At 40.8% G+C, this 17677-nt stretch overlaps 1 protein-coding gene across 1 annotated transcript; it reads left to right on the top strand.

The window, feature by feature from the left end:
* Positions 1 to 834: 834 nt before the first annotated feature.
* Positions 835 to 4454, top strand: Aard (alanine and arginine rich domain containing protein). Its single transcript, XM_013032214.1, has 2 exons — positions 835 to 1188; positions 4317 to 4454. The coding sequence occupies exons 1-2, from the start codon at positions 835 to 837 to the stop codon at positions 4452 to 4454; spliced, it is 492 nt and encodes a 163-aa protein (XP_012887668.1).
* The last annotated feature ends 13223 nt before the right edge of the window (positions 4455 to 17677 follow it).

Raw genomic sequence — 17677 nt, 5'->3', positions numbered from 1 at the left:
GAGGGAAAAGAAGGAGACTACAGGCAAGACTAAGTTGTATATACCACAGAATTGAGAATTCAAGGGAGAGGGTGGGTTGAAGGGGGAAGATGTTGAAGGGATGACACAGCTCAAGATGCAATGTATACCTAAACTGCTTTGATAAAGAGCAACACATTCAATGCATAACCTAAAAATTAAGAAACGTGAGGGAAAGGGTGGGTTAGGAGGGGTGGGTGAAAATATTGGAAGGGATCAAGATGCAGTGTATTCATAAACTGCTTTGTTGAATGACAACTCCTTTGTACAACTACTTAAAGATAAAATTATTCCTAAAAGAAAAAAAAGAAGAAGAAGGAAAGAAGAAATAGTAATTCGATGTCTTTTCTCAATTGGTGGGCAATTCCTGGGGAGAGGAAAGGGATCAGATTAGCCTTTGTTTGGCAGACCGTTCAGTCAGAAGTAGTTTAAAGGCCGAGTATTCAGCAATCAAAGCAACCTTGAGGGCTTCGGGTCAACATAGTTCACCATTGGGTCCAAACCTGCTTGCATCTCAACATCACCTACTTCCACACAGCTCAATGTCCAAGCCTCCTTCCTTAGTCTCCACCCCAAAGAGCATGAGGAAAATGAGGAAAGTTCTACCGGAGGGAACCGCCTCCTCCCGCCGCAGTTCAAGGGCAGTAGAGGGGTTGGAGCCAGGGCGCCGCGAGTCGCTGCGCAGTCACAGCGTCCCTCGCACCGTCCCGCCCCGCGCGGGAGTTCCCCCGCCCCGGGTCTGACCTCAATCCCTAGGGCTCACACGTGCAGCCACATCGCTAGCAGACGTTGGAAGGGAGACTCTGCGTCTCCAACATGGGCCTGGGGGACCTGGGCCAGTCCAGACAGCGCAGCACCCGGAGACTCCTTGGAGTCCCGGGTAGAGCTGGCCTTTGGTCTCCAGGCTCTCCTTCGACGGGTGATGATACCTTCGGGGGCGACACGGGCAACCACGTGCAGGAGCCGAGCGCCCGGGCCAGCTGGCGGCTGGAGGACCTGGGCCGGCGGCTGGTGCGCGTCTTCCAGCGGGCGGTGGCGCGCGGGAGTTCTCGGCGCGCGCGGGAGGCGGCGGCGGCGGCGGCGGCGGCGCGGGAAGAGCGGATCCGGGCGCGGGAAGAGCGGAGCGGGGCGCGCGTGCAGTGCGCTCTGGCCAAGCTGCGCGCGGAGCTGGTGAGCGCGGGCGGTGCGACTGGCGCTCCACAGCACTCTCGGGGCCCATCACCCCCCGTTTTAGAATGGCGTGGCCCACCTAGGGACTTGGGGGGTAGGGACAGGAGTTGCTCCCGGAGGGGGGGGGGGCAGGGGAGAGGTCACTAGCCTCCGATCTTCCACAGTTCTGATGTGTGCACCAACCGTGCCATTGGCCACCTGGGAGGAAAGCGGTCCTCAACGCTGACACCCATTTTACCTAATCTATACACCATATTTACACAATAAGGCCTTGTGTAAAATTGCAGCTTTGGAACATTAAGCAGGTTAGTGAAGACTGAAAGAGGAGTAAACATACGTGGGCATTTTAGGCCCCTGTTCAATGAAAAACTTTCTAAATTAGGCGATCTGAAAAAAAGACAAGCACTTCAGGCTTTAAAGCAGTGTTGCTTATGAACCTGGGTAATGGAGACTTGACATGGAAAGTTCTCTTTGGCACTGAATGCTAGTAGAATTGCTACCCCATTGTCATCCACAGTTTAAACCGGGAATCTAAGTTAAACAAAGAAACCATCTTCTTAGACACCAGGCCTGTGCTTTGGGCTGGGTGCCAAACTGCCTGGCTCAGGAGCCTCTCTGTATTACTGACCCACAATGTGTCTTTACCTTTATCTGCATCTCAAGTCATTTATAGTTAAACCCAGCAAGGAGACCATACTGGAGCTATGAGACACCCCTGCACCTTAATGTTCTAGTAAGTCACTCTACAGCTAAGAATTTTGGGTAAGGAAGGTATTGGGGACTAGGAGAAGATAGAGAATAAACCAGAGGAGAGTTTGAACTCCAGCATTAGCTAACACCAATGACTTGGGGGAATTAAGAACCAAATGTGAACTTGTTCATTTGCCTGGAGATAATACTCATAGAATTGCTGTAAGAATATGAGATAGCATTATGAGAAGTTCTCCACTGTAAGTACTATTTGTTGCTCCTATGTGAAAATTATAGAATTTGAGGATTATGTCAAAAAGTGTATATATATGTGTATATATGTATACACATGTATGTATACATATATATATAGAGAGAGAGAGAGAGGGAGAGGGAGAAGGGGGAAATTAGATGTGCCTAGGTCATGGTCATTGGTCAACCTTGTCATAAAAGTGCTAATTGTTGGCTGATTGTTCATGAGGAAGAAGCAAGAGTGGATATTTAAGCTCAATATTGTCAAATCTAGAAGTAATTCCCGATAATACACTATCAGCTTGATACTTGTAGAACATACACACACACATGTATGCGTGTACTCTCTGTCAGGATGAGATTTATGGAAAGAATAATGATGAACAAGTCCAGTTAATTTAAAGTCATGTTGTTATTTATACTATTTTCTGTGTGCTTAGTCCTCTAAGAGGAACATATTAGTTTCTAGGGTTTCTGAGTGGATTTTAGGTATTCCATAAGCCTAAAATTGAAAAAGGTTTTATGTGCGTGGCATGCATTTTGTTTTCTTCAGGGAGAGTTCACAGCTTTCTCTAGACTCTGAAAGAGATCTATAGTGAAAGTAAAGTTTAAAGACCATTGGTGTTTGAATGCCCTAAATAAGTGTGAATTATACATACTTTAGTAAATAATTATCAACAATTTTGCTCCTTGGTTCTTAGTGGGAAAGTAGAGGACAGATATATATATCAGTTCACTCATTTATCCTTTCATTCACTCAGGCTTTTAAGGAACCCAGAGACTCTTCCATGTGTGCACTCATAATTGGGGATACAATCAGGAACAAACTCTGCTCTCAGCAGTATCATTGTAGTCTAGCCTATGTGTTATGAGAGACATGTGTATGGATATTGTTGAAATGCAAACAAGAGCACTTAGCACCTGCTCATGCAGTTATGGAAGAACTAGCATATGTGTTCAGTGGAAAGAGAAATGACCAAAGAAGTCTTAAACAAAGGGATCAGGAGGAGTGGCTTAGCATAGTATTTCCTCAGGGACTTCCAAGATGTCTGAACACCTGTAGTGGGAATTGGCATGGGAGAAAATGCCAAGAAAAAAGCTGGAAACTCAGGGCAGGAACCTAGAGCTTTGGGGATGCATTAGAGAATGAAATCTTACAGACTAGGTGCCGTGGCTTTTGGTGGTTGTGCTGTGAGGTTACCATTACTATCTGTTTGGCAGAAGCCCATCTGTCTTATTTTTTTTTCCCAAACCAAACCACAACAAAAAATCATGTTAGAGGAAAATGGAAAAGATATTGTTCCCAATAGCATTATTTCGCAAAATGAGAAGGGACAGCCAACATAGTATTTGCTTTCTCCTAACATAATGTCCTGGTGACTGCTGATGAGTTGATAAAGAATTTTAAACAGAGAGAATATGTTTCTTATGATGCACATCACACAAACCCCCAATTGAAGATGTTTGCAAGTAGCTGATCATTAGTTTTAGGTGATAATACAAAGATTATATTAGACTAAACTTTGTGAGATTGCCTCCTAGGTGATCTTCCCTAGAGAGATATTAAAAAATTTATTTTAACATTTGAGGACCATCACAAACTCCTCTGGAAGGAGGGTATAAATCAGCCTTGCTCTATAATAGATTGCATCCTAGAGTGAAAAGCATTCGATTATATAAGTACACGCAACTATACATGTGCCTCGAAGGTGTCATTAAATGTTTTTGTTCAGTAGGGAGGCATTTTAATCCTGAAAACTTGAAATGACAAGTAATCAAGTAAACGGTCTCAGGTCTGGAACACTCAGATGGCCCCGGGCAGTTACCCTGTGGCTGGGAAAACTCATAAAGATAAATGATTTCACCACGGCTCACATGCCATTGCTGGAAAATAGCCTTTCGTACCCAGGTATTTTTCATATGGACAGCTTTGTGCATCAGCTAGTTTTGTTTTCATTTCAAGGTCATTTCCAAAGCAATTTATATATCTGGATTTTACCTTGTCAGATAGAGAAGTCCATTTTATAGCCAGGCCACACACTCAGATTGGGAGAAAAAGAGGAGAAACACATCCTTTCTTGATATCTTCGTTTCCTGTACTTCTTTCTCCTGTGGCGTCAGAAAGTGGTTTCCTTTGATTGGTCTCTCAACCTAATCAAAGTCTTTATTTTCTTCCAAACTTGTAGCTGGATATGCGTTTCCAGAGCCATCAGCTGACCAGAACGTTACTGGAGTTAAACTTGAAAATGTTGCAGTTGCAAGAGGAACATGAACTGGAGACTCCTGAGAATCTGGAGCATGGAGACTTGGAATCTGAATCTTAAACATAGCATAGATATCTTTGGACCAATTCTGAACCCTAAAAATACACCATATCTAACTCAAAAACAATCCTAAAACCAACATTATGGACACTTTGCATGAAAACTGAAGGGCATTTTTTAGACCAAAAGCATAGATATTAAGAGAAAAATGCAAAAATCATCTAAGAAAGGGAAGAGAAAAAATAGTATAGTATATTACCATTAAAATATTTATTCTTTGGTTTTATTACTTTTTTAAAGGATTTTTTTTTCCAGAAAGCATCAAGGAGTGCCTTAATACTAACTTCTAGTATTCAATGTTAGGTTATCTTCTTTCTTTGACATAGCTGAGCTTTCAAATCTGGGCTTGCTTTTGTTTTTCCTGATTATTTATTCTTGTACTGTCTGGTTACTAGCCTGTTTAATGCCTCTTCTTTTATTGAGAATTACCTTTACTTGGATCCTGGGTTCCAATTGTGCCCTTGAGGTGATTTGTCCTCTGGACGTGGCCATCAAATGGGAAAGCTCAAAGTCTAAGAAAGGGGCTGAACCACTGAAGGGACCAATGGGAGGGAGGGTGTTGGACTTTCTTCTCTTTGTGGTTGAGCTGTGTCAACCCCAGGCTCTGTTGATTAGATACCTGGACTTTTCCATCATTCTCACAGAAATACTCGTTTGCCTCAGCTGACTCAAGTTCAAGTTTCATGACTTGAATCTGAAAGATTCTTAACTAATACAATTCCTTTTTTCTAGTTACTGAAAGTTAAAATAGTTCTTACTGTCTAACTATACCCTGCTGTCATTTTAATGTAAAATAAGTGAATAAAAATAGTGGCTGGCCTAATTGATATTTGTAATGGTTAATATGTATAAAATAAAAACTGTACCAATTGATGTAATACTAAAAATCAGAAGGCAAGAGAAAACAAGAGGAAATGGTCTTTCTGTCTTTGAAATAACTGCTAGAGTGAAATGTAGATTATGGTAGAGTGAGTCTAGCACGTTGAAGACATGGAACTCAGTCCCTAGCAGCAAAACAAACAAAAACAAACAAAGAAAGGAACAAAAACATTTTAAAGAGGAAAAGAGGAAGACAAAGAAAATTGTCTTTAACTTCATTTCCTTTTTGTACCTAATTTTTTTCCCTCTGTGGGAATGAGGGATTGCTTTGTTCAACTTTGAGAACATTGTCTGATGAACAGTAGAAAGCATTCTGATATCTATTTTTGGTGGTAATGGGGCTTGACCTCAGGGTCTTGCATTTGCTATATAGGCACTCTACCACTTAAGCCATGCCTCCAGCCCCTTTTGCTTTTGTTAAGTTTTTAATAGGGTCTTACTTTTGGAATGGATTGACCTGGATAGCAATCCTACTAAGGCTTTCCATGTAGCTGGGATGACAGCAGGCATATGAGTGAACTACACCCTGCTTTTTATTGGTTGAGACAGAGTCTCATGAACTTACTGGTCAGGCTGGCTTCAAACTATAATCTTCCCAATCTCCACTTCCTGAGTATATATGATTTCAGAGCCACTACAATCAGCTTACCACTCTGATTTTTGATCACTAGATTCTTCCGCACTCCCTCAATATGGTCTCTTGACCTGTAAATATAATTCAAGACTAAAATCATAATCATATTTGTAGAACAAATTTATTTGTTTCTTCTTTTTACTTCCATAAAACTTTTGAGAAAGGAGTTGGTGGAGTTCCTTGGGACTTGCTTTTTTTTCGCAAAAGCATCTAGTTAGATGTTTGGGAAAGTTAGTCTTAGGTGCATTTTAAAAATTGTCATTTATAAACCATTGTGACATGTGTAGAAAACATGCAAACTGTTGTACTTAAGTTTGTACAAACAAGTTACAGATTGATATTGGTTAGTATTCATTTAAGAAATTTAATTATACTGACAATGTACTATATTGGATATAAAAAGACTGAAATGCAAATGAAAATGTCTGAAAATGGATGCAGTGATGCTCCATTTTCAGACAAAAAAAACCCATTGTTTTGTTGCAAAATTTTGGTTTTTTATTTGTCTCCTTTCAGAGCTAAGCTTAAGTCACCGCATCTTGTAGGGGGACATAGATACAGAATAACAAATCTTTGTCCCTAAGTATCTTATTTATGGAAGTTATAGTCGGGAGGTGGCCGCTCATTGCAGCTGTGTCAAATACAGCGAGAGCCTGCTGCAGGGGACACTGTCATTACTAAATGGTCATGCTCTGCTTCTGATCCAGTATATCTCCCTTCTCTACCCTTCCCTTGTGTGTGTGTGTGGGGGGGGGTCGTGGGGCCTGAACTCTGGGCCTGGGCGCTGTCCCTCAGCATTTCAGCTCAAGGCTAGCGCTCTACCACTTGAGCCACAGCGCCACTTCCGGCTTTTTTCTTTTTGCTTATGTGGTGCTGAGGAATTGAACCCAGGTCCTTATGCATGAGAGGGAAGCACTATACCACTGAGCCACCTTCCCATCCCTTCCCTTCCCTTTTTATGCTGGTATGGGGGCTTGAACTCAGGGCTTTGAGCTCTCAGTTGGCTTCCCCCTCCTCTTCTCTCCCCCCTCCCCCTGCTGCAATTCTATCACTTGAACCACAGCTCCACTTCTGGCTTCTTGGTGGTTAATTGGAATAAAAGCCTCAAGGACTTCTTTGCCCAGGCTGGCTTTGAACTGCAGTCTTCAGATCTCAGCCTCTGAGTAGCTAAGGTAACAGGCAGAAGTCAATGGCACTCAGCTTACCTTCGTGTGTGTGTGTGTGTATGTGTGTGTGTGTGTGTGTGTGTGTGAGAGAGAGAGAGAGAGAGAGAGAGAGATTGAAATGGTGTCTTCCAACTTTTTCTTTGAAATAGTGCCCAGCTGTGCACTGCTGGCTTGCTAGAGTTCCACTCTATCAGTGCTAGCTAGCACACAGGCATCCAGCAGCCTTTTAGAGACATGAGAACGCACTGACTTTGGTTACCGTTTCCCTCTTTCCAGGGTTTTTCAATAAGCTAGGACAACAGTGTGACATGTTAAAGATGTACAAGATGGAAGCAACCAAGACTAGTGCCAGCTGGAGGGGAAAATGAGAAAATAATTGCAACTCAAATTATGCATCAGAGAAGTAGTAACTAAATGAGCCAGAGAGAAAGTTAAGATGTTTGTCACAAGAGTGGAGAAAGAGAAGGCCAAAAGAAGAGATGCTAAACACGGGTTTCTGAGGAAAATATGGTACTTGGGTTTTTTCAAATGACACAGTTCTACGCTGCATTAATTATGGAGGATAAAACTGACGTTAACAGGAAATGGACTTTCCCTCTATGGCACTGGTGTAGCACCTACTGGGGAAGAGGTGCCAAGTGAATTACGACAATTAGTAGCTTTGTACAGGTTGTTAGGCATTGAATTCGTTTACAGGTGGCCTGGATGAGTCACATTTGGTTTGGCTTGCCAAGCTCCTGCTAAAATAGGAGCTGCTGCAGGATCCAGAGTCCACTGGGATAACCTCATGAGCCTGCACCAGTGTAATTACAAGAATCCTTACCTCCCCTGTCCCTTCCTGGCAGGATCCAGTGCCCCCCCCCCCCCCCCCCCGCACAGTTATTGGCTCTCTTCATTTACTGCTGCAATCAGTGTCAGGGACCCTCTGGGAAGGGGTCTGGCACAAAGCCCTCCCATACCAGCTGCTTTCTCTCTTGGCTTCATTGCTGCTGCAGCCACTGCCTCTTTGCCCTCGTTATTAATGAAAACAGGGTAGAATGAGAAGTTTGACTACATGTAGAGCTAAGGCTGGGCCATCGGGCCTGCTTGGAGTGCCTATGCAAAGTGCTGAGCATCAGAACTCTGAGATGGGTGGAGGTCTCTTAAAGCAGCATGTCAGGGGCTGGTTCTGGCATTGATGAATGCTGAGCTTTAGGGGAGCCACTTTCTCTTTTCTTTTCTTTTTTTTTTTTAGGAGCCACAGTTCTGTCATCTTTCTCTGCTGGATCCAAGAGACATGTGTGGAATGTAATGACAGTAATAAGAATAGGAATGATACCACTACACCTGTAATAGTCTTTTTATTTTTATTTTTTACTTTTTGTGCTACTGTGGTTTGAACTCGCAGTTTCACACTTACTAGACATTCATCAAGGAATCTGCTTACATCAAATTCATCCTTACAATGAATTGTAGGGGCCTAGAACTTGTTTGTGGAGACATTTGACCTTGGTACTTAGTCTGAGTGGTGCCACTTTATAGCCATAAACTCTACATTCCTTAAGTGTATCTAAAAATGTATTATGAATATAATACTTGTGTTACTTAAATATAGAGATTTTCAAGTTGAAGAGCCCGGGAGCTGGATTGGGGAATTAGTGGGAAAATCTCCTCTACTACTGTGTGTTTCCTTTGCTCATCCATCTAGTTTTACAGTATGTTGCCACCCATTTAGACTAAGACCTTCCCTATGTATGTCTCTTTCTATATTTCATCTTTATCTCTTTTGAATGCTCAACTTCCCTGTTACCTTGTTGACTGAATCTTTTTGGTTGTTTGATAAGATGATTTATCAAACATGGAACACAATTATCTGGGAAACATAAAATAAATAAAAACTATCCCCTACTTATTCCAGAATCTTCCTGGTGTACAACATGGTGTGTAATGCAACAAAATGGTCCTCTAGCACTGTGAAGTTGGTGCTGTTGCATTTCCTATTTTAGAGAAGAAGAGCTGGGGATGTAAAGCAACTTGCCATGGGTCACTCAGAGAGCAAGTGCAGCTGTAGAGATTCATATCCAGGATGTGAAGGAGAGACCTACCCACAAATAAGTAAGCTCAATATAATAACAAAATTTATTAAACAAGCATATATGAAATATGACTTGGTTTTTATTAGGCTCACAGAAGCCCTCAGTGAGGATGTTTCTCCGAGTTATTATTTATGTCTAGCTGAAATAAAGTCCTTTTTTTGGGTCTCATATCCTGTATAAACTAGGTAGATGTGCCTGGACAAATTACTCTACTTTATGTGTCTATTTTTTCTCATTTGAAAACGAGATGGAGACTAGCAATGTCTCCTAAAGCATTCCTCTGATTTAGAAGCCTCTCTTCTATTTCCAATTCTGTCTGCTGATGGCTGGACTTTACTGGCACAGATATTGGCATGATGGACTGCTATTCAGGAAGTGGACTATTCTGCTTGGTCCCAGTCTTTGCCCTGTCATGGTCCCATTGGTTGTAGCCTTGATAAGGACAGGAAGAAACTCTCATTACTCTTGGATGTCCCTTTGTCTTCTCACATACCGTGACTGAAGTTGGGACTTCAGGGGGAGACAGCAGCTCTAAGGTCTATTAGACACAGCCTATTGTGGGAACACTGCTGCTGATAACCATTCCTCCTGCAGCCCTGTCCCCAGACCATGAAGCTGGAACCTTGATTTCTTCAGCCCCTCTGGGGGAGGGAAACGAAGGGAAACGTGTCCATCCCCCCCCCCTCCATCACCAGGTAATGGGCATGCCCAGATCCCTGGAGGCAGGGGTGGGCACTTGGCTGATAGGTTACTGAATCTGTCAATCCAATGCCTGGGACTGGGAATTTCCTATATCCTGCACCCTGCTTAGACCCTGTTTAGGCCCAGACCAGACCAGCCGTTGTGAAGCCGTGCCACATGTGTCTATGTGATCATGTCCAGTCTCTTTTCTCCTGGCTCGTCTCCGGTCATCATAGCTTCCCAGTTCAGCTCTCCATCAGAGCTGAATTGGCTTGTTGGCATTGTTTTTGTTATTTCTTTCCTCTCTAGCATGTTTCATAGCTGTGTTATGTGTATTTGGGAGCTACAGGCCTTTGTAACAACGGGCAGCCTGTGCTTGCTAACTGTATAATAAAGACTCCAGTATTTCATTTTCCAAAATGTGGCTTCTGAGGATGATTCACCTTACAACAATACCTACCACATGAGTTTGTTGTAAAGAGTCAATGGATTATTAATATGAAGTGCTTAGGATTTCTAATAATGGCCTACACAACAGGCATTTTCATCATCCTGGTTTATCTCTTGAGAATGCCCATACTCAAGGTAGTAAGTGAGACCCACCTTTTTCTCAGTCCCTCTTGCCATCTAAGGTGGCTGTGAAATCCAGATCTTTCCAACAAGACAAAAGGGGCCATTTCCCTGGGCAGTTTCTGCAAAACATTTCTTTTTTCACGTACACAAAGACACCTAGGAGGCAAGTGCTCTTCCTCCCTTGCTCCTCCTTTCTTCCTGACATTGCCCCATGACCTTGCAGAGCTTTTGTCTGAGACAGCCATCTTATGGCCAGGGTGGGAGACATGAGGGCATGTTGGAGAGGACAGGGGAAAAAGAGGAAAAGAAACTGTGGGCTGCTAACCTTGGACTGCCCAATTCTGTCTAGTCTTGTTTTGAAAGACCAGTCACAGAAGCCATTTTTATCTGGGTATTCAGTTCCTTGCATCTAAAAGACTAAAGACAAACTTGAAAACTCCAAACTCCTTGAGACAAAGGTTCACAACAGTACCCTCTCTGATGGCATTTGTAAATACCTATGGGCAAAGGACTCCAGAGACTTCGGGCAGTTTCATAAATGTTTCACATGAATCTTTAGTGAGCACAGATCTGTTGTAGGAGGTGATCAACTAAAATAGATTAGTGGGAGACTTGTCTCTGATCCCCAAAGACTCTGGGATCCCATAGGTAATATTCTGATTGTTGGGAACCTTTCTCTATACTCATCCCATTTTGGTTATGAAAACTTACTCCTCTGATTCTACAAAGAGAAGCCATTTTACTTTTTAACAACTGAAGGAAGTGGGGTGGAAATTTTTTCCTTAAATGTCTCAAGAAAACGTTTACTGGGTGAGACTCAGCAAAGCCTAGTAAATTGTTTATCAGCTCTGAATTTTTTATACAAGGGACAAGGGGAACTTTAACAAAATCCATTAAAGAAAGACCAGCCTGAAAATGGAGTTTTTATAAAAATGGCTTCTAAATTGCTTTGGAGGATATTAGTTCCTCCAAATTTCTACAGGATTCAGTGAGGAATTGTCAAGCAGAAAAAATATCTCAAGATTTCCCAATGTCCTCTAAAATGATCTACGAACATTTGCACTGGGTTGTGTGCTTTACAGTTTACTTGGTACCCATGTGCCAACTGTTTTAAGGTCTATAATCTACCAGGTGCGATGATGACAGATAGCTCATTAAAGTTACAACAGCTCTCTGAAGGAGGTGTTGCTTGGGGCTGTTGAATTTTAAGGTACATTAGGAAAGCTTATTTGTGGCTTTAAAAATATCACCCTTGCCCCGCTTTCACAAGTGTTCACATACCCTGAGTGGGTGAGCTTACCTGCTGGCGGGAACAGGGAGGAGAGGAAGAGCCTGCTGTAGATATCAGCTCTGCGCTGAACTTGCTGTGATATCCAAGAACCCGTTGATGTCTTCTCAGAACAACTAGTCCTGGCTAGAATGATCTCTCTCCTTCCTTCCTTCGCTGCACCATTTTACTGAACTTCCTTTTAATGATGAAGTATCTAAAGCTATTGTATGCCTTGGTGATTTATTTCCCCTACCAACTTAAAAAGATTGTTCTGAGGATTAATAATTTTTGTGAAACTATTAGAGGCTTTTCAACGAAGCCTTTTCATAAATTAAAGGTATTATGTGCTCTGGCATTCGAGTGTAGTTTGCAAGGACTTTGATAGTTCAATAATTTACACAGAATGGATAGGTATGGGCTTTTGCAATCTTAGGAGACCTGAAGCTAAAAAGAGACAAATTGAGTTGCATTAGTTTGTCTTGTTTTGATCTGATTTTTTTTCCTAATGAGAAACTGGAGGCAAAAAAATTGTTATCCTTCTGAGGATTGATTTTTGTTGTTAGATCTATTAATTAATTTATCTCTATTCAGAGCATTCAAATGAACCAAAACCCAAGAATTTGAAGCAGTAGGAAAGCTCAGAAGAACTGATGATGTTTGCCATGGTCAGCAGGCCTCCACAGTCACGTCTGAGAAAACCAAGTGAAAACAAATTTGAACTTTGTTTTTCCTCCCATGGCTTTAGACAGTGTCTAAAATGCTCCTGTGAAGGGACAGCTTTCATGATGTGTCTAACATATGTGGAGCTTTTCAGGGAGTTTACCAGCCTAGCAAGGCTCAGAACACCCTTCTTGTAGCATGAGATCCTGGATGCAATAATCCATGTCTTAGGCTTGAATCATTTCCCTATTTGTCTAAGGGAACAAGAGGAGCAAAAGCCTACATAGCAAGCAGAGGAATCAGAATAAGATATCAAGAACACTGTGTATGTGTCTTGCCTATCAATGCTTTCAGAATTTTCTTTTATGCTCAGCATCTGTCCATTCCATACATTTTCATACCCCACTTGGCTAATTTGGCCTTTATTTCATATACCTTGACCCAGGAAATGTTTTGAATAAGCTTTTTGATTACCAAGAATCTTAGTACCTACCATGTATTTTGTCTTTTGATCTTCACAGTATCTGTGTGATGTTGGTTTAAACTCATTTTTTGGAAACAAAGACACTTTGTCTCTGAAAGATCAGAGATTGACAAAGCCTTACCCGCGCTTCGCTTCCCTTCCCTTCTCTCCCCTTCCCTTCTCCTCTTTTCCCCTCCTCTTTCCTTCCTCCCCTCTTATCCCTTCTCCTCTCTTTCCTTCCCTTATCCTCCCTTCCTCTTCTCTTCTTCTTCCTCTTCTATTTTCCTCCCTTCCCTTTCCTCCTCTCTTCTCTCTTTCTTTCTTTTTTCCCTCCTTTCTCTTCCCCTCCCATTCCCTCCCCTCCCTTCTATTCTCTTCCTTTCTTTTTATTCCTTCCTTCTCCCTCCCCATCCTCTTTCTTTCCTGTGGGTATAGGAATCAAACTAAAGGACTTATATATGTCAGAGAAGTTCTCCATCACTAAGCTATGCTATGTGCTTTATTCTTTCACTTGCTTGGGCAGAAAAATCTTGCCATGGATAATTATTTTTTTCTGTTAGTGGAATCTCCTACTGGAGGTCATTCCTCAAGAATGGATTTAATTTGTGATGAGCAAATGGTAGCTCTAGCTTCACCCTACCTCTCTTGTACTCACTGCAAATTTTCTTCATAAGATCTGATCATAGATTGTCATTCTGATCACAGATTGAGGTGAAAGTCAAATTCATTTGAACCTTTAGGAACAGAATACTCTTAGCTCAGAGGAAAAAAGTGAGTGTACAATAAAAAAAAGCCTTGAAAGGTTTGCTCTTTTAATATCTTCAAAAGAAGTTATTTTAAATTCATAAACAATAATTGCATGTCTGTGGGAGTATAAGGTTATATTTTGATTTGTTTACATTGTAGAATGATTAGATTATGATAGTTAACAAATCTACTATCTTGAAAACTTACCTTTTGTGAAAACACTTAAAACCTACCATTTCAGAAAATATTGAATATATATGGCATCATCATTTATTATAGGCACAATTCTGTGTAACAAGTCACTAAATTTATTCTTCTTGTTTAACATTTTGTGCATGTTAATGAACATCTCAGCTTTCTTTATGTCTAGTCTCTTATGACTGCAATTTCACTTGACTTTTTTAGATTCCACACGTACTTAAGCTTGTGTAACATTTTTCTTCCTATTCCTGGATTATTTCACTTGGCATTCTGTCCTTTGGTTCATCCTTTTTTTTTTTTCAAGAGATGAAGAAACACCTATATTACTGGGTTGAATGCAGCAATATTCTCAGTAGCTAAGTTAAGGAAATAATCAAGATATACAGCGTCAGGTGAATGTATAAAGAAAATGTGGTATGTGCACAATGGGAGAATATTCATCACTGAACACACTTATGTTACAATTGAAAAATATCAAAATATCAAAAATATCAAAAATGGATTCTGTTTTTCCCAAGTTTAATGGCTAGCTTATTCCTGGGCGCTGCCAAATTTACCCTTCAATCATTGTCTTCTCTTTTTGGTATGTTTGCCTTTTTCAGGCTTCCTACAGGTAAGAGTTGGAGTTTTTGGTATTTCCAAGTTTTTCCAGCTTAGTCAGACAAAGCAGGGAATGAGGCCATATCCTAGAAACATGTTCTACTTTAAAGAAACTCTAAAAGTCCATAATTTCTATGAGGTACTTTATGGGTCATTCCTCTTTTACTTTGATTTCTCACAGTCACAAGTGGCTTTTAAAATGGTCACATTTTAGGTTTGGCAAGACCAATAAATTATAAATAGATAGAAATGATAATGAATTTGGTCACAGATAATCTAGGTTAGAAAATAGAAATGAGAATGCCAATACTCTCAAGGTAACATCATATCCTTGTAAAATATTTGCTCAACTATAGAAGAAAACAACTAGGGAAATAAGGAATAGGGGTTCTTACTCAGGTACAGAGCAACAACAATAAAATACTTGTCAGTGCATAGAGGGTAATGAAGCTGAGTCCCAGAAAGCACTTCATTGATAACACCCCAGCCAGTAAATACGTGTCTAAATATAAGGACCAGAGATTTGAATGCAGCGAGTCTTTGGTTCATTCACCAAAGGGAGATTCAGAATAATTTGCGCTAATCTATTCTCCTTCCCTGAATGTTGACTATACAGCTGCTTTGTTTAAGCATGAAAAGCAATAAGCAGCCATAACTTATTGACAGAAGAGAAAAGTAAAGTGAGGGTATACTTTACATAAAGGAACAAGCCAATATCATGACTCAAATAATCCCCCAGGCTACGGCAATGGATGTTTAGAAATGTAGGCTGAATGCATTTTCATAATTACTCTGTGTTAAACAGTAGCCTAAGTTTAAAACACAATCAAAACTCACGAAACCCAATTTTGCTCATATGAAAAAGTAGATGGAAGAGAGGAGATATTAAAAGCTTAAAAAAATTGGAGAATCACCAAGTATCTTTTCCATATGATTTTCAACTTGCCTGGGGACTGTGATTTAATAGAAGCTAGTGTGGATCTACTCCTTCATGCAAATTGCCCAACCATGTAATTTTCTCTGGGTTCCCTGGAGATTGTCCACTCAGGACACTGATAATTAAGAATGCAATACTGTCTGGTTTGTATGCTCATCACGATGCATTTTACCTCTGTGTATACAGAGGGGTTGCAATTACCTAAGTCCGGTAATAAGTACATTTCTTTTTGGACAATGTCACCTCCTTCCTTGCTCTCTCCCAGCTTTTCCATCCCATCTCCATCCACAAGTTGTGTAGTTCATTTTCAACATAACATCTAGTGAGGATCAGTGCTGCCTTTGTTTGCCCTTTGTCTTTTTATTTCTGTGACCCCTTACCCTCCCAAAGACAGATACATAAACAAACAAGACAAAAAAGTAAAGAAAACAAGACAACAAAGATAAAACATATTGTTTTCATTTTCTTTAGTTCATTTCGATAAATATTACCTTATACAATCAGAAGCACAGAGACATTGCACCTCGGTTTTCCTCTCCTAAGAATATCCTCTTTTGGTCTCACTGTGTATTGATGCCTTGGGACCTGTAAAATTTATTATGTCCCAATATATTTTAGTTCTAGATTCCACATATTAGAGAAAATATGCACCATTTGTCTCTCTGAGCTTGGCTTACCTCACCTAACATGATTTGTTCTAGGTCCATCCATCTCTACAAATGACATGATATTTTTTTTCTATTGGCAGTATGAAATTCCATTGTATATAGGTGCCACATTTTTTTGAACCACTCATCTATTGTAGGGCATCTGGGCTGTTGTGAATAGTGCATCAGTGAACATGAATGGTATCCTAGCTTGTGATGTTCTGGATAGATGTCTAAGAGTGGTATGGTTGGGTTGTAGGGAAGACTTATGTTTAATTTTTTGAGGAATCTCCAGACTGCTTTCCAGAGTGGTTGTAGTAGTTTACATTGCACCAACAGTGCAATAGAGTTTCTTTCTCCCATATCCCTGCCAACATTTGTTATTGTTTGAATTCCTGATGTTGGCCAATCTAACTAGGGTGAGATGGAATCTCAGTGTTGTTTTGATTTACATTTATGGCCAGGGATGTTGAGTATTTCCTAATATGCTTCTTTGCCATTCTTATCTCTTTTGAGAAGTCTGCCTTTAGGACCTTTGCTTATTTAGTGATTGATTTATAAGTTTTTGTTAGTTTCTTGAGCTCCTTGTATATTTTAGATACTAGGCCTTTGTTAGGTGTATTGTTGGTAAAGATCTTCTCTCAGTCTGTTGGCTTTATTTTTTAATATACAGTTTTTATCATAAAAATAGTGTACAGAGGGGTTACAGTTACATGAGAAAGGTAATGAGTACATTTTCTATTGAGCATTGTTACCTCCTCCTTTGTTTTTCCCCTAGCATCCCTTTCTTCCCCATCTCCCCAACTACTTCTCCCCTCCTTGCCGCCCCCTTCGCCAAAGTTGTAAATTTCGTTTTCAACATAGTGTTGTTGGCTGTCTTTCTAGTTCAGTAACAATGTCTTTTGCTGTTCAGAAACTTTTTATTTTGATGTAATCCCATTTATCAAGTCTTTCTCCTATTTGCTTTGCTCTTGGATTCTTTTCAAAGTTTCTGCCTATGCCTATCAGTTCTAGTGTTTCTCATACTGTCTTGCAGCAATTTCCAAGTTTCAGGTCTGATGTTGAGGTCTTTGATCCACTTTGCATTGATATTAATGCATGGTGTTAAATACGTCTATAATTTTTTTTTGTTGGTCATGGGGCCTGAATTCTGGGCCTGGGGTGCTGTATCTCAGCTCTTCAATTCTACCACTTGAGCCACAGTGCTACTTCTGGCTTTTTCTGCTTATGTGGTGCTGAGGAATAGAACCCAGGGCCTCATGCATGCAAGGCAAGCACTCAACCACTGTGCCACCTTCCCAGCCCCCTCTATAACTTTTACTTTATTTTATTTTTTAAATTTTTTATTGTGAAAATACCATACAGAGGGGTTACAATTACATGGGCAAGGTAATGAGTGCGTTTCTTATCAAACATTGTTGCCTCCTCCTTTGTTTCCCCTTCCCATCTTCCCCCTCCTTACACTGCCCACCCCCACACCAAAGTTGTAAAGTGCATTTTGTTTTCTTTTTTTTTATTTTTATTTTTTGTGAACATACTGTACAGAGGGGTACAATTACATGGGCAAGATAATGAGTACATTTCTTTTTTTTTAATTTTATTTTATTTTATTTGTGAACATACTGTACAGAGGGGTTACAATTGCATGGGCAGGATAATGCGTACATTTCTTACCAAGCATTGCAGCCTC

Source organism: Dipodomys ordii, unplaced genomic scaffold, assembly GCF_000151885.1.
Source record: "Dipodomys ordii isolate 6190 unplaced genomic scaffold, Dord_2.0 Scaffold151, whole genome shotgun sequence".
Classification (NCBI taxonomy): Eukaryota; Metazoa; Chordata; class Mammalia; order Rodentia; family Heteromyidae; genus Dipodomys; species Dipodomys ordii.
Note: the sequence above shows the minus strand (reverse complement) of the source record. Positions and strands in the feature narration are given on the sequence as shown.

Coding starts and splice junctions, on each gene's coding strand:
- Aard (XM_013032214.1), top strand. CDS start 835: ATGGGCCTGGGGGACCTGGGCCAGTCCAGACAGCGCAGCACCCGGAGA. Junction 1,189..4,316: donor CCAAGCTGCGCGCGGAGCTG/GTGAGCGCGGGC, acceptor CCAAACTTGTAG/CTGGATATGCGTTTCCAGAG.